The sequence below is a fragment of the Dromiciops gliroides genome, chromosome 3 (genome assembly GCF_019393635.1).
Source record: "Dromiciops gliroides isolate mDroGli1 chromosome 3, mDroGli1.pri, whole genome shotgun sequence".
Classification (NCBI taxonomy): domain Eukaryota; kingdom Metazoa; phylum Chordata; class Mammalia; order Microbiotheria; family Microbiotheriidae; genus Dromiciops; species Dromiciops gliroides.
In genome coordinates, this window is record NC_057863.1 from 423340781 (window position 1) to 423367472 (window position 26692).

The window sequence follows — 26692 nt, forward strand, 5'->3', positions numbered from 1 at the left end:
GTCCTTTGGGGTTGTCTTGGATCACTGTATTGCTAAGAATAGTTGTCATTCACAGTTCTTCATTGAACAATATTGCTGTCACTGTACACAATGTTCTCCCGGTTCTGCTCACTTCACTATACATCAGTTCATACAAGTCTTTCCTAAGTGATTTTCTTAAGTGAAAGTCCGATGATGTCACATCTACTCATTGCACTCCAATGACACCCTACCACTTCTTAGATTTAATAAACTCCTATGTTAGGCATTCAAAGCTATTTACTATCTGGCCCCAACTTGCCTTTGCAATCTTATTACACATTATACTCCTTCATATAGTCTATGACAAAACCTAACTGGTCTTCTTACTATTTCTCAAAAAGCATACTTTGTCACCTCTCTCCATACCCTTGCACTAGTTGTCCCTTATGGCAGAAATGTACTCCTTCCTCACATCCACTTCTTAAAATCCATAGTTCTCTAAGACTTGGCCTGACTCGAATATTCTATACAAAGCCTTTCATCAAGTTTCCCAAGTGGTAGTGCCTTCCCACTCACTCCCAAAATTATTCTGCATCTTTTTTTTTTTGATTACATGAAATTAAGAGGTTTTGCATAAACAAAATAAATATAGGCAAAATTAGAAGGAAAACAGGAAATTAGGGAAAAGTTTTACAGCAAGTATCTGTGATAAATGCCTAATATGTCAAATCTATAGGAAACTGAGCCAAATTTACAAAACACCCACTTGCCAATTAATAAATGGTCAAAGCATAAGAACAGGCAGTTTTCAGAAGAAGAAATCAAAACTATTAATAGTCACATTTAAAAATGCTCTAAACCACAATTGATTAGAGAAATGCAAATTAAACAGCTCTTGGGTACCACTTCATACCTATCAGATTGAATAACATGACAGAATATGAAAATCATAAATGCTAGAAGGGATGTGGAAAAATAGGTACACTAATGAACTGTTAGTGAAGTTGGGAACTACTCCAATTATTCTGGAAAACAGGAACTTTTCCCAAAGGGCCCTGAAATACATTGGTATTCATTGGTATAGTAGTTCTGTATCCTAAAGAGATCAAAGAAAAGGACAAAGGATCTATATGTACAAAAGTATTTATAGCAGCTCTTTTTGTGTCAGCAAAGCATTAGAAATGGAGGGGATACTCATCAATTGGGGAAAAGCTAAGCAAGTTGTGCTATAAGATTGTTATAGAATGCTACTGTGTTATAAGAAATGACAAGCAAGATGCTTTCAGAAAAACCTGGAAAGACTTATATGAACTGATGCAAAGTGAAGTGAGCAGAACAAGGAGACAACTGTACACAGTAATAGCAATATTACAACAATAATCAATTGTAAAAGACTTAGCTACTCTGATAAGGACAATTCCAAAGGACTCATAATCAAAAATGCTATCTTGTTATCTCCAAAGAGGAACTGATGAACTGAGTGCAAATTGAAGGATTTTTTTCCACTTTATTTTTCTTGCTGTTTTTGTTTTATTTTGTTTTTGCAGAAGAGCTAATATGAAATGTTTTGCAGGACTTCAAATATATAACTGATCACAGCGCTTGCCTTCTCAATGGGTGTGAGATGGCAGGTGGCAGATAATTTGGAACTCAATTGTTGTTTTTTTTCAATGTTAAAAGAAAGTAAAAATTAAAGGAAAGAACAATGTAACCTAGTGTTCACAACTGATTATCAGGATTAAATGGTCTTTAAGTGAATGCATTTCTTTAGAGAAAAAGATTGCATTAAATTAGCATTACTATGTCAGTACAGAATAGGAAACCTATGAGTCCCTTGAGAAGATCATATTTTTTGCCTTTCTTTGAATCTTCAGTGCTTAACTCAGTTCTTGGCACAGAGTAGTGCTTAATAAATGCTTATTGATGGACTGACTGACCAGAGAGTTGTAGTGCCAGAGAAGAAAGAGAACAGTACCCCTAGTCCTTTTGGGAAGGTCTTTATTTTCGGTCCATTTCACATAATTGAAAACCTACACACACCCTCCACATCATCCTTTCCAGCTCTTCCTTTCTGTCAAATTCCTTCTCTGGAATGGTAGCAGATCAACAAGAGAATTCAGGAATTATAACAAGAAGAAAATCTTTCCATTCAGTCCTTCTTCCTCGTTGTCTTTCAAACTCTATTATTATTCAAATCTTTCATGGATTTAACCACTGATTATAGGTTGTGGTTGTTTCTGTTTTTTTTTTTTTTTAAAGAAACCTACTGCTCAAACTTTTCACTAAATCTAGGATCAACATTTTTTGCATCCAGGAATCTCTTTGATTAAACATATGGACCCATTCTCAGAATAATTTTTAATGAATAATTTAAATCTTAAAAGTGAGTGAAAATAAAAATGTAATGGCTTTGTTATCCACATTCCAGGATCTCTGAAATCTAAGGAGTCTGTGGACCCAAGGTCAAGAAATTCTGTCATAAATAAGGTCACAAAAACTAATGAAAAAATAGAAGATAAAATCAAGAAGGAGCAAAATAATTTAGTAGAGTATTGTAATGATTTATAATTTGAAAAACTTTTTAAAAATCAGAAACTTTTACCACTGAAATGATAAATATTACTGATTGATTTGGTTCACCTTTCTTCCCTGCATCCATAAAATGATCACTTATATTTTAAAAATCAAATAGTCAAACTTTAAACAGATTTTCCCGGAAATCTACTTTTGAGGACATGATCACTAGATTGGAAGATTGAAAAGCTGTGTTCTAGACATGGTCTCAAAATGAATTGCCTCTGTGACGTTGAAAAAGTCAGTGTTTCTTCCTGGACCTAGGGGTTTCTTATTTCTAAAATGAGAGAATTATATTCTTCTCCTCTTCTTTTCTATATACTATTGAAGAAACTCAGGATATGTTATAAAAAGAATAAAAGTAGTTCCATAGGGGAGCAGCTAGGTGGCGCAGTGGATAAAGCACCAGCCCTGGATTCAGGAGGACCTGAGTTCAAATGCAACCTCAGACACTTGACACTTACTAGCTGTGTGACCCTGGGCAAGTCACTTAACTCCCATTGCCCACAAAAACAAAAACAAAACCAAAACAAAACAAAAGTAGTTCCGTAGGCCGGGATCTATGAGCAAATACAGTATGATTTGAAAAGCCAACATATGACAACCACACAAAGATAACTTAAGTTCTGATAATTAGCATCACTCATTAAGAACCTTTTAAAGATTTATGTATTTTAGTAGACAAAGTTATGGCACTCTTGCCTTGGGGCAACATTAATTTAGGGTACAAGATAATTTGCCAAACTATAGAAGGATGGCAGAAGATTACAAATAATATTGCTTCTCTCCAAAAACCCCCAATTTTTTTTTTAAAAAGCCAGCAGAGGTTTTAATGAGACCCAATTATGCCAAGTTATCCCTAGATCATTTACACATGAAATTAGAAAGAGGAAAACAAAAATAATGAAATAGATTTGCCAGTATTTCTATACCATCATCAATTATACTGGAACTTCTGAGTATACACACTGTACCTGAAAGGCCAAATGATAAAGTAGAAACAATATTTAAGATAAAGATTATGAAGTCACCAAGAACTTCTAGACTTCAGGAAATGCACAGACAAGAAATTTGTACCACAGGTGAACAAATAGAAAGCAAATTGCAGTTTAAATGATATCTGAGAAATTATAAAGTATAAGTATAATGCCTTTTTTGTGAATGAAATTTAACAAAATTGTAAACAGGCAATTTTCTGAGCAAAGTATCATTTATTAACAGGGGCATTCTACCTCATTCATTCATTCATTCATTGTCCTTTGTTCTCAAAGAGGACCATGATATAAGGAAGATGATGTTATAACTTGCAAGTGAATTGGATTTAAGTGAGGGGAGGCTGTACAAAGTCACCAAGGGCATTCTACCTGATAATAAAAAATGGGTGTCATGATAGAAATTCTGAGACAAAGTTCCATGCATGATCATTCAATTTATTAGTTAGGCTAGCGGTAACTAGTAAATTGGATCATTGGCCTCTCAATGACCAATGACTCGAGTAAGGGATATGGGCCTTTTAAACCTAGCTTTGTTGTCTTTCTGATTGGACCGACAGTACATTATTTGGACCTCCCCTGGCAAAGACAATCCACTCCCAATTGGTAGAAATTTAATAGGAAGGTAAATTAAGAGTTCTCAGCTCCTCCCTATTACTTCATCTTGGGGTGGGAAGGGGACTAATCCTCAAGTGATAGGATTAATCAGCAGCTGGGGAAAGTGGGCTGGCCTTCAGAGTGGCTAATTACACTCCCTTCAGACAATAAAGAAATAATAGTTGCTTTATAAGGCCCAGCAGCCTCTAGCAATCTTGGCTAAAAAAACAAAAGCTCAATTAGGTCCAACCTACCCACCCCCTTGTTCTACTCCAAGTGGACTAAATCACCCCTAACTCTGAGTAAAAAACAAGAGACTTAGTACCTGGGCTCAAACTGCTTCTGTCTATGGGGTAAACAGAATTGAGGGTCCCACTTAGTAGGGGTCCAGACTAGTTAATGAGCAGATGCCTTGGGGGCTGAGAGCAATCACATTACTAGATCACACCCTTCTGAAACTGCCTGCCCTTCAGAAGTGGGACCTGAAAAAATAAGGAAAAGGATGGGTCACAGAGTAATGTTAGTTATTAAATAATTCAGCTCAATGTTAATTTTCTTCAACCTCAAGCTGCTGCTAATAGAAAAGATCTTTTTTTAAAAAATAGTATTCACAGTGATTCCTTATGGCTAAAGAAATTACAGGGGTGATTATAGTCTATGAAGAATCAAAACTGCAGGTGACCCAGAGTAATCAAGAGCTTACCTCTGGGGACAGCTAGGTAGCTCAGTGGATAGAGCACCGGCCCTAGATTCAGGAGGACCTGAGTTCAAATCCAGCCTCAGACACTTAACACTTACTAGCTGTGTGACCCTGGGCAAGTCATTTAACCTCAACTGCCTCACCAAAAAAAAAAAAAAAAGCTTACCTCTGTGAACAGAAAAATGTGTACATAAAGCTGCATATAGGATATTATCCAGTTAAATATATGTTCATACCTGAGGTGGGTTGCTCATGAATGGAAGGAATGAATAACTAATTTTGAGTAGCTTATGTCCTGCCGTGGTATTTACAGAATCTCAGAAGAGCTAACAGAAAGCTTCCAAAGTTTACATAGACCCTCTATTGAGAATTTATGGCAAAATATGGATAAGAATCACAAAGAATAGGGGCAGCTAGGTGGCGCAGTGGATAGAGCACCAGCCCTGGAGTCAGGAGGACCTGAGTTCAAATTTGACCTCAGACACTTGACACTTACTACCTGTGTGACCATGGGCAAGTCACTTAACCCCAATTGCCTCACAAAAAAAAAAAAGAAAGAAAGAAAGAAAGGGAAAAAAAAGAATCACAAAGAATGGATTGGAGTCTGTACTAGAAAGAGTACTCACATCATTAAGTCCATATGTCCATTGTAATCAGATTAAATCACCTGAGTTAGAAGACACAGTCAAGCTAAAACATTTAATACAACTTATTTTTCTGATTAATCTACTGACAGCTATGTCCTAAAAATACTGGGATATAAAAGAGATGAATTCTTGTGGAAGGGAAGGCTTGAAATATGAAACATGAGATGTCATAGTAGAGCACCCAAAAGTAGTAATCATTGCCTAATGATTATGAAGGAAACTCATGGAATAAACAATTGAGAGAACGAATGGAGCATGGAATGATCTGTCCCCTTCACCTTACCAACTGTCTCCTTCCTTTTCTCATTGTACCTACTAAATTTTCCCCATTTACTTCTGCCTTATCTCTTGCTTATTTTCCACTTATTGCTCCATTATTTATTTCTTCTTCTCAACCTTCTCTTATCTAGTTCAAAATAATGACTTCTTATTGTGGAATGTGCATGAACTTGCCAGAGGAAAGGTGCTATTATAGTTGACTGGGATGGAAACTTCCAGAAAGGTGAGAATGCTAGCCAAATAGCATGGGAGCAGGGAAGAGGACATGAAATTGCTACTTCAACATACACATGAAGGAAAACTACTTTAGTTTGGATACAATTATCTTTTATGTTTCAAAAGCTGATAGATTGGTTTATACAGACCTACTTTTATCATACAAAAATAAAATGAAAATATATAATGGTTCTTAAAACTCTTAGAAGTCTTTTTTTAAAAAGTCTTTGAAAAAAATAAAAATTAAATTAAAACAGTCTCTGACGTCAAGAGAGGAAAGCATTCAGTATTCAATTGACTAGTAAAAAATCCAAGAAACTATGTTATGTATTGTTTTAAAACAAAAACACCAAGTGCATTTCCCTTGAGCAGCAGTTCACAGCAATGTGCTCAGACAAGCAGTGGGGAAATGGCTTAGTTATGATTTATACTTAAGCCTAACATCTGGGTACACATAAACATTCAGAGGATAAACTGATCCATAAAACTGTTGCTCAGCAAACAGATGTACATTCCTTATTGCTAATGTATAGTTTCTTAACCCTTGCTCCAAAATGTCTGATGCCTCCAAGTTCCCTTTTATCTTTCACACCATTCTGTTTTCTGACTCCTTTGCCTTCTTAAAAATGCTACATCAGCTAATACCCAGGCCCTTCTTAATTAGGCAAGGTAAGGGGGAAAATTAAATACAAACATTCTCCTTATTAGAAACAGAAAATTTTAAAGTCTACATGGAATGAAAGAAATATCCTGTCTAGTGTGTATACACATATACACACATACACTTTAAAAAAAATTTCTCTTCTTTGAATTAAAAAGTCTCTGAAAACTGCTTAGATTAAAAATTACTATGTAATATCTAACTATACACAACATTTCAAAATTTCTCATTATACATCTAGTTGGTTCTGCATGCTTACTGGATTTTTTTCCCCTTTATTTTATTGGGAAGGACATAATTAATTCTTTCTAAATCAGGGGTGCTAAGACATTTTTAGGGGGCAGCTAGGTGGTGCAGTAGATAAAATACAGCCCTGGATTCAGGAAGACCTGAGGTCAAATCCAACCTCAGACACTTGACACTTACTAGCTATGTGACCCTGGGCAAGTAACTTAATCCTCATTGCCCCACAAACAAACAAACAAAAAAAACCCCTCCTGTTAAAAAAAAAGACATTTTTATAACAATTTTGATATAATTGTTTCCCTTTATAATTCTATGAATTTTATCTTACACATTTAAAAGTATTATTCTGAACAATGGAATACTATTGTGCTGTAAGAAATGATGAGCAGGAGGAGTTCAGAGAAACCTGGAGGGTCTTACGTGAGCTGATGATGAGTGAGATGAGCAGAACCAGAAGAACATTGTACACAGTATCATCAACATTGAGTGCTGACCTACTGTGATGGACTATATTCTTCTTATCAATGCAATGGTACAGAAGAGTTCCAGGGAACTCATGATAGAAGAGGATCTCCAAATCCAAGGAAAAAAAAAAAAGAACTGTGGAGTATAGATGCTGATTGAACCATACTATTTCTTTTGTTTTGGGTTCTGTTGGGTTTTTTTTTCTTCTATTTTGAGGTTTTGCATTACTGCTCTGATTTCTTCTCTTATAACAGGATTGGGGCAGCTAGATGGCGCAGTGGATAGAGCACCGGCCCTGGAGTCAGGAGTACCTGATTTCAAATCCGGCCTCAGACACTTAACACTTACTGGCTGTGTGACCCTGGGCAAGTCACTTAACCCCAATTGCCTCACAAAAAAAAAATAAAAATAACAGGATTAATGTTATTATGTGTATATATATGTGTGTGTATATATATATATATATATATATATGTCTATATGTATATGTATATAGATATATAGATATAACCTATATCAGATTACCTGCTGTCTAGGGGAGGGGGGAGGGAGGGGAGGGAGGGAGAAAAATCTGAAATTGTAAAGCTTGTAGAAACAAAAGTTGCGAACTATCTTTACATGTAACAGAAAAAATAAAATACCTTATATGTAAAAAAAAAAGTATTATTCTGAGAAATGGTCCATGAGCTTCACGAGTCTGTCAAAACACTAGAATAAAAACTTACTTTCAAAGGCACTTAATCCTGCTAGCCAACAGGTTCAGAACTCATAACAAATAACATATTCAATTGCTGAAACTATACTTTGAAAATATAACATAAAGAAAGTGAAATATCATTTTTTCCAGATTCACATTTCACTGAACTGTGAGTTAGCTGAATGAACACTGGGCCAAATGCCTCAAAGAACAGTCCCCTCTATTACTGTGTGCTGCACTGTAATCTCTGAAACTAAATAAACAAACATATCTGAACAAGTCCAGCCTGCCAAAACTGAAATGTGGTGTTTCATTTTAAAAGTATACATATTCTTCTGGCAGACACACATGCCCTGACCTGTAACATTCTGAATCACAGGTGTTTCCCCATTTGCTGTAAAACTGAGCCTATTCACCCATACTTGGGTTTTTCCAAATGTTAGCCTAAAGCAAGATATGAAAGAAAGGATTTAATATAGATAGGTTAAAGTGGAGGAAAAAGTGCCCTGTGTTTTCCACTAACCATTGGCAAAACTAGTGGAAAACAATTTTGATGGCCAAACTCGGAAGCAAATAGAACAGAAATTTAATTAGTGATCTATGGTCAACTAATATTGACTATTTGAACCAAAGTCTTCTGAATGAAAAGTCAGTGCTCTCTTGAAAATGGTCCTTTCTAGTTCTTAAAATTCTAACTCGGGGCAGCTAGGTGGCTAAGTGGATAGAGCACCGGCCCTGGAGTCAGAACGACCTGAGTTCAAACCCGGCCTCAGACACTTAACACCTACCAGCTGTGCAATTGTCTCACCAAAATAAAATAAAATAAAATAATAAAATAAAATTCTAACTCATACATACAAAGAATTTTGAAGCTAGAAAGAACCAACAAATAAAATGGAAACATGGGTTATCTTTTATTTAGGCCTCTTGCTACACGCCATAATCTATCAAATTGTAAAGTATACTTGGAAAACTAATCACTACAATTCTAATTATGTAAAACTATGCCTCATAGGAATATCACAATATTTGTTTGCAGTTCATGAAGCTTACCAATATATGTGCACACTGAGTCCTATGTGTATGTACGTGCTTATGTTTCCTTTTCATCCCAAACTGTTGCTTACAAGTGCCAAGTAAAGGTGAAATGTGAGCCTTACTACTACTACTGATCATTTTCTATCCTCTCTCCCTACTTTATTCTACAATTCCACAATAATGGCAATAAGCTTAGTCCCAATGAATTGAACTCTGATGTCATGAGAACAACAAAATGCAAATTTCCCAGAAAAGTTTGGAATAGAATAAGGACATACATTTTTGAAGCCCTAAAAACTTTCTTTTTTAATCACAAAACTAGTCTTGGGTAAAAAAAAGATGTATAACTGGTTTTGGTAGCATAAAACAAAGCTTTGAAAGATTCATACCTGTTAAGACTCAGTTCTTACTAGTAGTTGTTGAAAGAGTACTTTAAATTGGCAGACGCAGGATCCAAAATAATGTTTTGCTCTGCCTACAAACTGACTCTTTGGTCAGAGTGAAGACCAAAAATACTATGGGAACATGAGCTTTTCCAGAATTTTTCAAAGTTCAGTAAAATTATCAGCTGAACACTTAAAACATCCTTGGATATTCATTGTTGTAGGAAAAATATATATATATATATATATTTTAATGTGCTTTAAAATTCAGAAATATTGGGGGGGGATTACCATTTACGAGGATTAGTTATTCAATTTAGGATAATTACCAAAATCTAGCAGTTGAATTATATTAAATTAAAGGTTAATTATCTCATATTTACCTGTTGAGTCAAATTCCACTGGCTGGCATATGCGATTAGAAGACCAGCTACACTTAAGCACTTGTCCTCCTTCTACAATACCAGGTTGGGTAGTATTTGCTTTGGGAGCTCCAACCAGAAGGAACATCCTTTAAAAAAAAAAAAAGACACAAGCATTCAAGATTTCACATTACACAAATTAAAATAAAGCTTTGTAATAATGAAATGCCTAGCATTCTTTTGACATTTTTAGCAAATATAAAACATGGAGTGACCACACTGTGATAGATGCTACTTGTTGTTAAGTTGTTTAGTTGTATCCAATTATACATGACTCCATGAACTTTTTGTCCATGGGGTTTTCTTAGCAGAGATACTGGAGTGGGTTTGCCATTTCCTTCTCTAGTTTCTCCCCATTTTACAGATGAAGAACTGAGGTAAACAAGAGTTAAGTGACTTGCCCAGGGTCACACAGCTAATAAGTAGCTGAGGCCAGATGTGAACTTCCAGATATTCCTGACTCCAGACCCAGTGCTCTATCACTACACCACTTAGCTGATTAGGGGCCATATCACAATGCAATATGGTCCTTTCCTTCTACTCACTAAAATTCCGTGGCAGTTAATGTATATGTCACACATAATATTCATTCATCATGCTGAACCTTCACTGATTTTCACTGATTATGGATTCATACTCATTTCAAGATTTTAAAAGGGGTATACTGTTGTATACTTTTCTGAGGAAAAGGCAAAAGTCTTCAAACCACCCTCCTAAGTATAAGAAGGATTCCTAAAAAGAGACAGCATTGGAGATTCAAAGAGGTAAAAATTCAGAGTTGAGAAACAACTACAACAAACTTAGAAGGTAAGGGCTAAGGTTTGGAAATGCAAGTCTCCTGGAAAATAGTAGGATACAAGCTGTAAAGGAAAAATTCAACAAAAGGAGCCAAGAACAAATTTGCTTGATATATGTGAAAGAAGTAGTCAGAAATGGATAAACAGTTTGATTTTGATTCTGAAGCCTAATTTTACAGAGAAATAGGAGTTGCCTTTGAGTAGAAGTGCCAAGATCAAATAACCTGGTTAGAAACATGTTTCTAGGGGGCAGCTAGCTAGGTGGCACAATGGATAAAGCACCGGCCCTGGATTCAGGAGGACCTGAGTTCAAATCCGGCTTCAGACACTTGACACTTACTAGCTGTGTGACCCTGGGCAAGTCACTTAACCCTCATTGCCCCACACAAAAAAAAAAGGGCAAGAAAGAAACATGTTTCTAAGCAGTGACACTCTGAATTAATCGGAAAAGATCCATCATAGAAACCAAGAAATCATTCATTTATTGAGTACCCACCATACTCAGGGCAATGTAGTGGTTAAATAACACCAATATATATTCACTTTTTTTTTTTTTTAAGTGAGGCAATTGGGGTTAAGTGACTTGCCCAGGGTCACACAGCTAGTAAGTGTTAAGTGTCTGACGCCGGATTTGAACCCAGGTACTCCTGACTCCAGGGCTGGTGCTCTATCCACTGCGCCACCTAGCTGCCCCTATATATTCACTTTTAGAAAAGTTTGTACTTATCTGAAAACTTTTTTCTCTTCACCTCATACTTCTACTCAGATATGAGAAGAGGCCAGCAGAGAGGGAAAAAAATTACATTCAGAATAAAAGGTTTAGGCTATTCTGATTATAATTGGGTTTTGTATTGTCACTTTTATATATGAGGAAAACATATTTAAGGCAGACTTTGAGAAGCCAAATTTTCATTTGCAAGTATTCATTTTGTTCTCCAATTTAAAAATTCATGCAAGGAATATAATAAAAATGACAATACCACCTAAATTATTTTATTTATTTATTATCATAGAGAATTACTAAAGCATTGCTTTAGTAATAAATATAATAAAAAAATAAATAAAAATAATAATTCACCTAGAGTAAGAAAAGATCAAGAATTCCAAGGGAAATAATGGAGGGAAAAAAGATCCCAAATTCTACTACAAAGTAGTAATCATTAAAATGTTTTTTTTGTTGTTGTCGAGTAGTTATTCAGTCATGTTCAACTCTTTGTAACCCCATTTAGGGTTTTCTTGCCAAAGATTCTAGAGTGGTTTGCCATTTCTTTCTCCAGCTCATTTTATAGATGAGGAACTGAGGCAAAAAGGGTTAAGTGACTTCACAGTCTTCTTGACTCCAGTCCCTGTATTCTATCCACTGTGCTACCTAGCGGCCTAAAAATGATCTGGTACTGGTTTAAAAAGAAATATGATCAGTGGAACAGATTAGGTACTTAACATACCAAAAAAAATCTTTATAGCCTAGTGTGGGATGAATCCAAAGACCCTGTTCACTAATTGACAAAAAACAAAACTGTAAAACTAGACAAAAATTAGTTTGACAAAAATTAGGTTCAGATCAGCACCTCACACCATATACCAAGATAAGCTCCGAAGGGATACCTGATTCACAAATAAAAGGTCATATTATAAACAAATTAGAGGAGTAAGCATACAATTACCATTTAGATCTATGGATGGGGAAGAATTCATTACCAAGCAAGGGATTAAAAGAGTCACAAAAGATTACATTTATAATTCTGATTACATAAAATTTTAAAAGTTTTTGCAAAAAAACAATACAGTATGGCTAATATTGGAAAGGAAACAATTATTAAAACAAATTTATTTTTTTTAAAATATAAAGAGAAACAGTGAACTGGGAAAAAATTTTGCAGCAAGTTTCTCTGATAAAGTTCTCATTTCCAATATATATAAGGAAAAGATTCAAATTTGTAAGATTAAGAACCAATCTCCCAATTGATAAATGGCCATAACAATCAATTTTCAAGGGAAGAAATCCAAGTTATCTATAGGCATTTGAAAAAAGTTCCAAAACATTAATAATTTAGAGAAACACAAAGTAAAGCATCTCTGAGGTTTAACACAAAACACATGAGATTGACAAAGTTAACAAAATACATAAAATGACAAATGTTGACAGGACCTAAAGGAAAACAGCTACATTGATGCACTGTTAGTGGAGCTGTGAATTGTTATAACCATTTTTAGTGCAATTTGGAACTATGTCCTATGTTTATACTTATATTTTTACTTATAGCAGCTCTTTTTGTGATGGCAAAGAACTGGAAACTATGCATGTGCCCATCAATTGCAGAATGGCTGAACAAATGATGGTATATTAATGTAATGAAATACTATTATTCTGCAATAAATGATGAAGGGTTAAAAGAAACTTGGGAAGATCTGTATGAACTGATGCAATACAAAGTGAGCACAACTGGGGCAACTAGGTGGCCAGTGGATAAAGCACCAGCCCTGGAGTCAGGAGGACCTGAGTTCAAATCCGACCTCAGACACTTAACACTTACTAGCTATGTAACCCTGGGCAAGTCACTTAACCCCAATTGCCTCACCAAAAAAACAAAACAAAACAAAACAAAACAAAACAAAACAAAACAAAAAACCAACAAAATGAGCACAACCAAGAGAATATTTTATATGATACAAACAACATTGTAAGAATAAAAAGGTTTTGTGACTCTGAGCAAGTCACTTAACCCCCATTACCCCGCCCAAAAAAAAAAATTAAAAGTTTTAAATGACTTAGGAACTCTGATCAATGCAATTATCAACCATGGATTCCAGAGGACCCAATGATAGAGAATGCTACCCACCTTTGGAAACAGAGTTGATGGACTAAATAAGCAGAATGATATATGCCTTTTTGGCCATGGCCAAGGAAGACCCTCTGGCTGGCTACCTTTTAGCTATACTTATCTACATTTTTTTTCCCCGAATTTGACCAACCTAAATTGGAATGTCAATTTGAGAGAAATTTTCACAGAGAAGGCCCACTTTCCAAACTGCTTTAAAAAAAAAAAAAGAAGCAAATAATTTACTTAAATCTTTCTAGAAAAAGAAGCACATACAATTGCTATTCACACTCATCTGAAATATGGAGGAGCTAAACAAACCAGAATCAACCCAATTCTGTTTATAGTCATCTCTTTTAAATTCATCTGCTGTGGGCAAAAACTAATCTAGAACACTTATTAGCTAGTAGCATGAATCATTAGGTTACTGGAAGTCTTCTGAGTTTGAATTCTCCTCCCACACTCAAATTCCTACTCATCTTAAAATGGACAAAAATAGAAAACAAAGACAAAGCCACTAACCAAACCCCAGCCCAATTTTTAAGTTTTGTGCAATCATACTTAGAGTTTGAGACTTCAAAACTCTCTCATCAGGATAAAAAGGTTGGATCTGGAGAGGCATGGTGTAATAATAGATGAACTTTCCCCTTTTCTTTCCCAGAAGCAGGCCTCCATCTTGGTCACTTTCTCACCATCTCCTCATCAGGGTGTCTTTGTTTGGCATCACTCATCTCCCCTCTCCTCCCACCACTGCTACCTCAGGCTCTGATAGGTAATTTCTCTTTATTTTCCTTAGAACCAAGCCTCAATGCCACTTCTTGGCCATTTTCATACCATCTTACCTATTGTCACCATCACCCTTTGTAGTTCCCTTTTATGTGTTGTCTTTTCCCATTAGAATGTAAATTTCTATTTCCTGGTCACATGACCAATAAGATGTTTGTGAGGTCAGAGGATCTCTCAAACCTCTCCAAAATAAGAATTATATACAATAGAAAAAACTGCTACAACTGTAATAAATGGTCTAAACCCCCAAGAACACTAAGCAGGCAATAACCAGATTTAGTAATATATCAGAGAAGGCTAATCCCTAAAGGGCTTACCTAGCTCCCTCTCCCTTCACTATCCCCTAAACTCTGGAGGCAACACACCTTGCAAAAGAACTCAACTCTGTTCCCACTTTTTTTATTCTCCCCCAATGCACAGAGGAAAAGGTAGAAGTAATTGGGAAGTTTGCTCTAACCAGGACTCCAGTTCATCAGCACACTACACCATAACAGTACTCAGCCACAGAACTAAAGAACACAGTGACAGGGAGTCCGTATATGTGGGCTCTATCGGGCTTGAAGGAAATGGGATTGGCATCCAGCTGAGACCAGTACCAGAAGAAACTTAGGCCAGTGAAAAGTGAAATGCCTATGAAAGGAAGGTGCTAAGATAGCTTTGAGGTACATCATTTCAGAAAACTGCCCTCAAAGGGGAAGAAGTCAAGAAGTAAGTGATAGGAGAAAAAAAGACTGAAATTATCAAAGATACCAGAAGAAAACTCAATTAAAAAACCTTGAACATATGCAGATAAATTAACAGGGAAGATTTTAATAACAGAAAGGAATATAGCTTCCAAATCAGCTAAACAATAAATATCTCAAAATAAATACTTCAAGACAAGGAAAATTAATTAATACCTGAAGAGAGATTGAGAAGACTTTATAGATTCTCAAAAGAACATGGAATCAGGGGCAGCTAGGTGGCACAGTGGATAGAGCACCGGCCCTGGAGTCAGGAGTACCTGAGTTCAAAACCGGCCTCAGACACTTAACACTTTCTAGCTGTGTAACCCTGGACAAGTCACTTAACCCCAACTGCCTCACTAAAAAAAAAAAAAAAAAAAAGAACATGGAATCACAACAGGAGGCTCCTGAAAGTTTCATCAAAAGAGAAATCAGAACTGTGAAAGCATAATTTATGGCACGCATAGCAGAAATAGTCAGCAGAATGGATAGATATAGATAGATAGATAGAAGATAGATGTGTGTATGTATATATATATATATATATACATACACACATATACATATATATATATGTATGTATGTATGTAGGTATAAAACACTTGAATCCTTAGTAACAAATCTCATCAAAGAAACAAAGGAGTGAACAATTCATTGGAATGAAAATATGAAGAAGTGAAGAACTATCTGGAAGAAGAAAAGGAAAAAAAATAATCTTAAAAGAAAGCTGATATTTATATATATATAAAGTCAAAACATATTGATTTCAAAGATAAGATACACATAAACACCTTAAGCTATATATCTCCCAAAAGAACATCACGAGCCAAAAAAAATAACATCATAATACAAGAAATAATAAAAGAATGCTGTCGAGAACTTTTGAACACAGAGGGGGTGTAAGTACCAATAGAAAGAATTGATAGGTTGCCTTCAGGAAAAAAAAAGTAAGATTCTTGAGACAGGAACTGTCTTGCTCAATTGTATTTGTATTCCTAGCACTTAGCACAGTGTCTGACACATACTAAGTACTTAATAAATGCACTATCTTTCTTGTGGAAAGCTTTGTGATGTTGGAAAAAACACTTAACTTCTTCTGGAACTCAATGTCTTCCTCTGTAAAAATAAGAGGTTTAGGGGGCGGCTAGGTGGCACAGTGGATAGAGCACCGGCCCTGGATTCAGGAGTACCTGAGTTCAAATCCGGCCTCAGACACTTGACACTACTAGCTTTGTGACCCTGGGTAAGTCACTTAACCCCCATTGCCCTGCAAAAAAAACCCCAAACAAAAAAAAGAGGTTTAGTCTCTACAATTTCATAGTTCCCCTTTAGTTCTAAATACTATAATCTCAAAATTAATAATCTGGCACAATTTATGTAAAGGATTTCTTGACCAACTGTGCCTGAAACTAACCTTGGAAAACATTCTTATCACTTCTAACATTTACCACATCCTAAATACGATGAAAATGATTGGCTCATCCAAAAGGGAAGTTAGAAGCCATCTGATCCAGCCCTCTCTTTTTATTTGTTGGGTTTTTTTTTAAAGCGGCACAATGAGGGTTAAGTGACCTGCCCAGGATCACACAGCTAGTAAGTGTCAAGTATCTGAGGCTGGATTTGAACTCAGGTCCTCCTGAATCCAGGGCCAGTGCTCCATCTCCTGTGCCACCTTGCTGCCCCCAAGCCCTCTCTTTTTAAAGAGGAGGAAACTGAGGCCAAGGGAAGTTGTTAACTGTCTACGGTCATACAAGAAGTAAGCAGCCAAGAAGGAATTTAAATCCAGGTCTTCAGAGGTCAAACAACATTCTTTCCATACTTCATTCACGTGGCATTCATCCTAGTTTAAGCTCTCATCACCTCTCACCTGTACTGTTCCACCTAAATGGTCTCCTTACCTCCACTCTCATCCCACTCTTATCCATCTCCACACAGCTGCCAATGTGATAATACTCAAAAACCATTCTGACCGTGTATTTTCCTGCTCTAAAAGCTCCAGGAGTTCCTAATTGTTTCTAGGGTCAAATTGAAGCTCTTTTGTTTGGCATTTTAAAGCTCTTCACAAACTTAGTTTTCTAGGTTCATTACCTATCACTCCCCTTCACATCTTCCATGGTTAGCTCAACCAGTCTTCTTGCAGTTCCTAATACACACCATTCCACTTTCCATCTTCATTCCTTTACACAAACTGTCTCCCTCCCCTCTTCCCCCTTCTTCCTTTTTACTTCCACCTGTTAGAATCTGTTGCTCCCTTGGGGGCAGCTAGGTGGCGCAGTGGATAAAGCACGGGCCCTGGATTCAGGAGGACCTGAGTTCAAATTCGGCCTCAGACACTTGACACTTACAAGCTGTGTGACCCTGGGCAAGTCACTTAACTCCCATTGCCCCGCCCAAAAAAAAAAAAATCTGTTGCTCCCTTCAAAGCTCAAGTCAAGAACCACCTTCTTCTACATGAAACCTAACCTGATCCCCACTCTCAGGTAGTAGTATCCCTGTACTTAGATGTTGTTTCCTTCAAATAGGATATAAGTTCCTTCTAGACAGGAACTAGTTCGTTAATGTTTCCCCAGTGCTACAATTCCTGGCACATTATAGAGGCTTGTTGATTTACTGATTGATTTCCCCAGTTGCTAGTGTTCTATCTGAAGCATAACAGTTATACAATTAATGAGTAACTAACAGTCATAATTTAAATAAACCTTTTTTTCACCTAAGAGAGAAGAAATTTGGCCACAACAATCTTACAATGTTCACACTAAGTCTGAAAAATTTGTGAAATATATACTTTTAAGACTAGAAAAGGAAGCTATTTTTAACTAACTTGTTTGCCAGGACTGAGTAATTTTAAGAAAAAACTATCATTCTTGCATTACAGAAATGGACACATAGTTATATCTACACAGATCTAACATATACTATGCCATATGCTTAGCTTTGTTGTAACAGGGAATGATTTTTAGAGTTTTTCATAGGGTAGAAAAAGAAAAGTTTGTATTCAGATGTTTATCCTTGAGTCTTTCTTAACAAAGTAAATGATGTCCAGGACAAATAGTCAAATTGAATAAATGTCTACTTTTGTTTACATGGCCAGTTCCAGGTGACCCTAAAATAGTCATATTTAAACAATTCCATACTGTAATTGCAAAATATGCAACCAAGAGAGAGCAAAAAATAAATCACTAAACAAAAAATTTTTCTAGCATCTAAATAATCCTCAAGTGAGTGGATTTACATAAAGCATCTTTAATAAGTTTCTTTAATTATGACTTTAGGTACCTTTTTGATTTGCTACTACATGTCAGAGAGAAAAGCAACAAGAATAGGATAATTGTTAGAGAACAAAGAGTTCATCAAAGACAAGAAAGAGCTCAGGAGGGGATATTATCCAAATAAAAACAAAACTTGACAGCATGAACTACTTACATGCTAAGTTAAGGCATTCTTTTTACCATCCAAAATGCATATTACAAGCATGAAATTATGATAATTAGGTTACAAATATGAATCTTCATTAATATTTTCCCCAAGTCCTTTATGTAAAACCTCGTTCCCTATTTAGTTGACACAGGAAATGATAGAACCTAGCTAAAAATAGAATGACTTTTTAAAATGTTGGATGGAACATTATTGATTTCTAAAAGCTAAGTGGTAAAACATTGAGAATGAATGTTAATTGACCCCAAAAGCCAACCAGAACTTTTGACAAGATGTTTTGATTTAAGGTTTATGAAAAGATTTTTTTTTTACAGGCTCTACAACAAGAAGAGAAAGAATGGAAAATAAAATAACTGACAAGTATCCACAAACTGAAAGAGGTAGGAAGAAATACAGGATAGAAAAAAAAGAAGGAAATCCTTATGCAAAGCTAAATGGGCAAGATGAAGAAACAGTACCTGAGTTTAAATCTGGCTCCAGACACTTGACACTATTATCTGTGTGACCCTAGGTAAGTCACTTAACCCAACTGCCTCAAATATCCAGCACCATCTTCATTCGTCCCCAGATGTATATCTTGCCACCAGACCCAGGTGGCTCTGGAGGAAAGAGTAAGACTGGTGACTTTGCACAGCCCTGCCTCACTTAAATCCAAATCATTTCAAGTTATTACATCACCTCCAGATGTCATGGTCCTCTTCAAGAATGAAGGTCAAACAACAACAACCCATCAAAGTGCCCAGCACAAAAGTGGGCACTCACTAAAAGTGTTGAATGAATGAATGCCCTTTGGACAATGGTGACGTTTAAAGGAAATGAAAAATGCAAAAGCAAAATGGACTACCAAAAGCTATGTTTGTTGAATGTACCAGAAAATCAAACACAAATTTAATTTTATGGAATCTGGGTTTAAGATCCACTCCTCACAATGTCCAATGAATGTTCCTACTACTAAATCAGGGTGACTTAAGGCCTTTGAACTGGCACAACAACAAAAAATTATACGAAAAGTCTGCAACTACAGCATTGTTCAATGAAAAGAAAATAGGACTAAGGGTCAGGAGGTCTGAGTTTTAGTACTAATTCTGCCATTACAACTTACTCTTTAACTTTGGACAAGTCATTTTATTAAAAAATTTAGTCAACTCATCAGTAGTCTGATATAAATGCCCTAACTACCTAATAGGCAACTTGTAAGGATAAAATGAGAAAGTGATAGAAATGTTGGGATTTAAGTTTTCTAATGATTATTAATAACAAAAGCAATAATAATATCAATACCCTCTGAAGAAAGAGGAAATTGCAAATTCTAAAAAGTTGCAAAGGCAAGAGACTTTCTTCTTACAGTCTTGCCAAAAGTCCAGTTATGACTAGATTGGTAAGCAAATAGTCAGGACTTAAAAAAATGCATGAAAATAGTCAACCATCAAGTATTCATAAGACTCAGTGGAGGAAGTTTGCTATGTAGATATTAAGGATAATAAAGATAGCTGCCAATGGTTGTAAGAATGGCAGAAGCCGGGGCAGCTAGGTGGCGCAGTGGATAGAGCACTGGCCCTGGAGTCAGGAGTACCTGAGTTCAAATCCAGCCTCAGACACTTAACACTTACTAGCTGTGTGACCCTGGGCAAGTCACTTAACCCCAATTGCCTCACTAAAACAAACAAACAAACAAAAATAAATAAATGTAAAAAAAAAAAAAAAAGAATGGCAGAAGCCCCATTCACTCTCTTTCCTCACAACCAGCCTTATCCCTTTAATAATTGTGCACTCCTTACTATGCCTTATGACTACTGCCATTGTCAGGATTCTTGGTAACAGTAACTTGAGGGATTTTCAGGAAGAGAAGGAAACTGAGTAAACCAACTATCTGCAATCATTCCAAGGGAATGGAGGATGAATAGGGGAGGGAGAATTAGAGAAGAGTATGCAAAAAAAATTAACAGGATGCCTTCCTAATCAGTTTCCTATTCCTAGGTGCTCTTTAAAAGCAAAGCCTTCCGGGAATGTGACCTTACCACCAAAAATAGGAAGTTTTCAAACCCTGAAAATAAACAAAATTATTCAGTAGTGGCACATCCAAGATAAAGCATATGAGTTGTTTAGTTAACTCTATTAACCAATAAACCTAGTGAAGGTCAAAATCTTTTTTTTTTTTTAAGTGAGGCAATTAGGGTTAAGTGACTTGCACAGGGTCACACAGCTAGTAAGTGTTAAGTGTCTGAGGCCGAATTTGAACTCAGGTACTCCTGACTCCAGGGCCAGTGCTCTATCCACTGCGCCACCTAGCTGCCCCGGTCAAAATCTTTTGAAAAGGCAGAATAATCATATGCATTGTGAGAAAATAATTATTAAGAATGGATTTCTTGGGGGGACCCAGAGATCAGTTTCTCAGTCTTGCTCCCTCCCACTCCCCCACCCTCTACTCCAGAAAGTCTAGTTTTTAAGGAACTTCAGCAGACTTTATTTGGGACAAACCCACAGGAACAAAAGAAATGGAGATACATTCTTTTGTCTAGCTCAGTGAAGGCATATGGGATCAAACCACACCTAGATAATGGACTTTGCCTTTGCTCTTGGTGAGTCTTTTATATTCTTTTCCCTGATGTCAACTGTCAACCAAATGAATTGAATGATGCTAAACAATTAGCTTTGATCAACGTACCTGCTTCTATCAAAAGAGGATAAAAGCCCTGGCTTGTAGGTCTTCTGATCTCTCCTAGTTCTCCTTGAGATTGCATGCTACAGACAACATGGGTCTTTTGGGGGCTTTTGTCCTACTCTCACTAGCTGCCATGCTGAAGCACTCCCTAACTTCTCATGGTCAATTCTTTTCTAGTATATAATATTAATAAATAATAATATGCTTACCCAAAACTGTTGTACATACCAATAGTAATTATTTTTAAAAACACATGTCAGCTGTGTGACCCTGGGCAAGTCACTTAACCCCAATTGCCTCACTAGAAAAACAAAACAACAACAACAACAACAACAAAAAACACATGTCAGAAGAAGAACCAAGTAAATGCAAAGAAAAGGACAGGAAGCCAAGAGTTAGGCAATGAGTCCCAGATTTACTTTCTAACTCCCACACCCTATGGCCCAATCAAATTGACCTTCCGATTCTTCAAACATGACACTCCATCATCTGCCTTGTTCCTTTTCCCTGGCTACCGTCCATGCTAAGAATATATTCATTCCCCAATTCTATTTCCTAGAATATGTAGTTTTGTACAAGCTACCTTCTATGCTGAGCCTTCACTTGTAAGGGAGTGTCTTCTCATCTAAATTGCTCTATAAATTTTTGGCATTAACCAGTAGCAATTGTCAGTGATAACTATCTTAACAAATTTGCTTTATGGATGGTCATAAATGTACAAGATACCTCCACACACCATGTTACAGAATGAATAAAAAACAAGACTGTAACAACATCAAATCAATAAAGAGGTCAAATTTCCATGTTCTAAGATAATTTACTTTGAACCTTTCCTAAAATGAAGATTATTTATAAACACTTATAAGACAGTGTGGTATAATGGAAAGAGTACAAGCAGTAAAGTCGGAGGACCTAGCTTTAAATCTCATCTCTGACAACTGTGTGACTTGGCAAGTTATTTAATCTCTGTATGCTTCAGTTTCTTCATCTATAAAGGGCTAGACTAGATGGTCTCTGTGGTCCTTTCACCTCTAGATCTATGACAACCTACCAGGTTGGAATTTTCCCTCTTTACAAGTGATGTAGGCAGGGAAATGTATTACTCACTTTATGCTTCAGTAAACCACTGAGGGGCAGCTAGATGGCACAGTGGATAGAGCACCGACCCTGAATTCAGAAGGACCTGAGTTCAAATCCAACCTCAGACACTTAACACTTACTAGCTGTGTGACCCTGGGCAAGTCACTTAACCCCAATTGCCTCACCAAAAAAAAATAATAATAATAACACTGCCTTCTTTGGGGGCAGCTAGGTGGCACAGTGGATAAAGCACTGGCCCTGGATTCAGGAGGACCTGAGTTCAAATCCGGGCTTGACACTTACTAGGTATGTGACCCTGGGCAAGTCACTTAACCCCAATTGCCCTGCCCCAAAAAACAAACAAAAAACCCAATTCAGTAAACCATTGCATTTTGGGTAAAATATGACTTTACAAAAAAGCAAGAGAAGCATTTGAAAGCTGTTTGCTGTTTGAAGTACACTTAGATTAGCATAAATTTTGTCTAAAGTATAGTGTTTCTTGGTCACATGGAAAACAAGCCAATAAAAGTACTCTTTGAAAATGAAGTCAAACAAGTGTTTATCCTAGAAAGAAAATTACCAAGTACATAATAGAACATCTAAACAAAGATTTTACTCTCAAGTCTCTCCATCTCTCCGGACATACATCTGACACCAGTTCTATTTATAGCAGAGAAACACATGTATCCACACAATCTTTCGACCTACATATCTTCAAAATGCAAACTAAGGCTAGTCTAAGTAATTATGGAAGTTACATTTTCACATTTGGGGAAAGTGGCACGTATATGGTGCCAACTTTGTGCCAGGCACTGTGCTAAATTCTTTACAAATGTCCCATTTGATCCTTACAACCCCACTAGGTAGGTGCTGTTCTCCCCATTTTATGGATGAGGCAACTGAGGCAAACAAAGGTAAAGTGACTTGTCACACAATCACAAGCATCAGAGGCTAAATCTGAACTCATGTCTTCCTGACGCCAGACTTAGTGCTCTAACCACTGAGCAACCTACCTGCCTAAAATGCCATTTAGAATTTCCCACTACAAAATTCAGTCATATTTCATATTCTTTCTTGTATGCCTATGTTAGATACCATGGGAACTCTAATGTTCTTTCCAACTCAAAGCTAATTATAAATAGAGTGATCTCTAAGCTTTATAAACCCTCAAGGTTTTATGAATGTTGTAAATGGAAAAAGTATACTGCACCAGAAACTAAATCTACTAAGGGGCCTAAATTGCCAAAGTAAATTTTGTCTCGAGTTAGAATATACAGTGCACCAAACCGAGGGAACCAACAGTGTGGATGCCCCCATGACAATGATATTTAGCTATAGATTTTGTAGGAAATTAAGGATTTTTGAAGGCCTAGGGTTTGATTTTTTTCAAAATTTCCCACAAATTGGATCACGATAAGCAGGTAAGAGTCAACAAGGCATAGTAAAAGAACTAGGCTGAGATTTAAGAATCAGATTTCTAGTCCTGGTTCTGCACTAGGAGGATGTGTGACCTTAAAGAGAAACTTTCATGACAACTTACATAATAATCACAATAATATAATGGCTAAAAATACTAATAATATGTTTGTTAAATTTTCTTTGTGAGCATTTATACCTTGGAAATTTGCAAACATCATAAATCAAGGCCTGATTTATTGTTTTGTTGACTGTCTAGATATAAGAAAGTGACGGAGAAAATGTTAATGCAGATTTAATTTTCAGTGTGTCAAGTAAAGGAAAAAATACTACTAATAAGAAACACTTACATAAGGCATTAAGATTTGCAAAGTGCTTTACATGTTATCCCATTTGATCCTTACAATAGTCAGGTAAATACTATTATTAGCCCATTCTACAGATGAGGAAAACGAGGTTGAAAGAAATGATATTACTTACCCAGGTTCTCATAGCTATTAAGTGTCTGAGGTGGTAACAAGCACTAAGGTCACTAGGTGCCTACATTGAGAAAAGTTAGAACCCAATACTATAAGTAATCATAATTTTAGTAGATTAATGGTGAAAAATGCCTTCTGCTTCTCAGCAGAGGCGGACCATGGCCAATGTGTTTTGTTTAGTCTCCTTTGCTACAAGGGGGGGGGGGGGGGGGCCGGGTTTGAAGTCAATGGGAAGTGGCAGGCAGTTATATGGGGTTTTTTTAGACATCATTTTTTAAAATCAAAAAACACTTTATATCTCTGACACTTTTCCTATAAAACCAAGGAATTACCTTAGATGGTCTCTAAGGTTCCCCTCTAGTAGTAAAGTTCTAATACTGTTTTCTTCACCATCGACACAGACATCTTCTGTCACAAACATAACAGGTTGTAAAATAACATGAAAGATTCCAGGTTGATTTCACCAGTCACCTCTTTAATAAGAGTGTGAAAACATTCCAATACATTTGGCCTTTGCCGGCATTTTTATTTTGCCTAACATTTTATTATCTCTCATTCTAGCTGTGATGTACCATTAGGACCTCTAACCTACATACTACATATCATATACAAAAGCTTTATGCAGAGAACTGACTCACACTTCATCTTTCCAAGTTCTCGGAAGTCACACAATTTCCTACATTCTCAAGGTGGCTCCAGCAAACTATATTTTTAAATTTACAATTTAGAATTATACAAAAATGAACCCATGGTACCTGTTTCACCTCATAATTTGTATGTGGATTCAGCCTATGATTATTTACCATAATCATCACCAAAGACATGTTTTTAACAACTTCAAATCAAAAATTCACAAAATAAATGTTGTCAGCCACTTTATTGTCATTAATCCCATTCCAATACTTACAGGGTATGAAAGTGACCCTGGATTCTTGAACACTATTCTGAGTCAAACAGAAGCTAGAAAGACTGAAAGTGCCAAACGATATGTACCATCCAAGGACTTGCCTAGTTTAAAAAAATGAGTTTTTTCATCAGAAAGTTAGTGATGGATTTTTTTTTAAACAAAAGCAACTTATAAAAATTTCCTAAAGGATAGAGGGGTTATAGTTTATCTCAGAGGAAATATCACCCCTTGATGAAACAGTTAGATACTACTGACTGAGATTCAGATCAAATATTCTCAGTTCTGTTTATCACAGTTTAGTAAATAAAATAGACACCTGCTACACCATGATATGTAGTCCTAACTTCATGAATTGATATTCTAGGAAACTTTCTCCTAATGCAGATGGCAACTCCTCATTAATTTCAGCCTTAGAGTTGCCCGGGGCACTGAGAGGTTGAGTGCCTGGCTCATGGTCACACAGCTAACATACGTCTGAGTCAAGATTTCAAGTTTTACTGTCTCCAAGTAAACAACCAGTTTTGGTTCAGTCCTGTCTGACACTTGATGACCCAGTATGAGGTTTTCTCGGCAAAGATACTAGAGTGGTTTGCCATTTCCTTCTCCAGTGGATTAGGCAAACAGAAGTTAAATGACTTGCCTAGGGTAACAGTTATCAGTGCTGAGACCAGATTGAACTCAGGTCTTCTTGACTCCAGGCCTAGCACTCTATTTATTGAGCTACCTAGCCTCCTCAAAAAAAACCAGTTGCTTAATAGAAATATAAGATTGGTGAGAACACTGGATATGGTGTCAGTGAAACTAAGTTTGAACCCTAGCTCTGCTACTGACTTCATATGGTCTTATACAATAAACAGTATGTTTCAACCATAGTTTCATAATCTGTGAAATTAAGTGTTATACTAAATTGGTCCCTACAGACCTTTCCACTTATAGATATAATGAACATTTGACTTGTACTATATACTATTGTTTGACTACTGACATAACGTGATAAACTAAATTAAACCTGGTGGACTTTGGTGGTCTTTCTTTTTCCCTTACTTGCCACTAATGCATAAGAACATAGAGTGAAATTCTTCTTTTTGAGGTCTAGAAGGTATTAAAAAAGTTCTTCCAATAGCTTCGAAGGGAACTTTTCTCAAGTTTACTCTTCAAATTCTTCAAGGTGATTCATCAAGTATACAGGATTGCTTATCTATAGCAATGTTACAGGTCATATTTTTAGAAAATTAAGAAAATCTGAAGACAATAAGGATTACTCTAGGGCAAAGCTTCTTAAATTGTGGGTCATGACCCCATATGGGGTTGAGTAACTGAAGGGGGGGGGAGGGGTCTGGTAAAATTTGGCAGCAATAAAAGATTATGTATGTCTATGTTATATACGGTGGGAAAAGTTTAAGAAGTCCTGCTCTAGGGTACTATAATGTAATAATAAATTAACCAGTCAACAACTATATTTGAGCACTGCCCATATATGACACTGCACTAAGTATTGAGGGTTAAATATATGCATATACACACACACACACAGACACAGAAAGATGGACAGATATTCCTTTCTCATTTTCTTTTGGCTCTAAAAGTCTATGATGATCTTATAATTCTATCAAGTGTTTTATTGCAACACTGAGTGGGAGGTTTGAATAGGAAAAAAAAATCTTTTGATTTCTACCCCTTGCTATCACAAAGCCATCCTCGCAAAGAA

The 26692-nt window shown here is 36.3% G+C and overlaps 1 protein-coding gene across 2 annotated transcripts in view; it reads right to left on the bottom strand.

Moving 5' to 3' along the window:
- ITGAV (integrin subunit alpha V) overlaps positions 1 to 26692 on the bottom strand; it is a 115800-nt gene that overhangs the window by 85594 nt on the left and 3514 nt on the right. For both annotated transcript variants that reach the window (XM_043992982.1, XM_043992981.1), the window contains exon 2: positions 9840 to 9967. In XM_043992982.1, the coding sequence (XP_043848917.1) occupies positions 9840 to 9966 (127 nt within the window). In that variant the 5' untranslated portion in view covers position 9967. The remainder of the gene's footprint in view (positions 1 to 9839; positions 9968 to 26692) is intronic.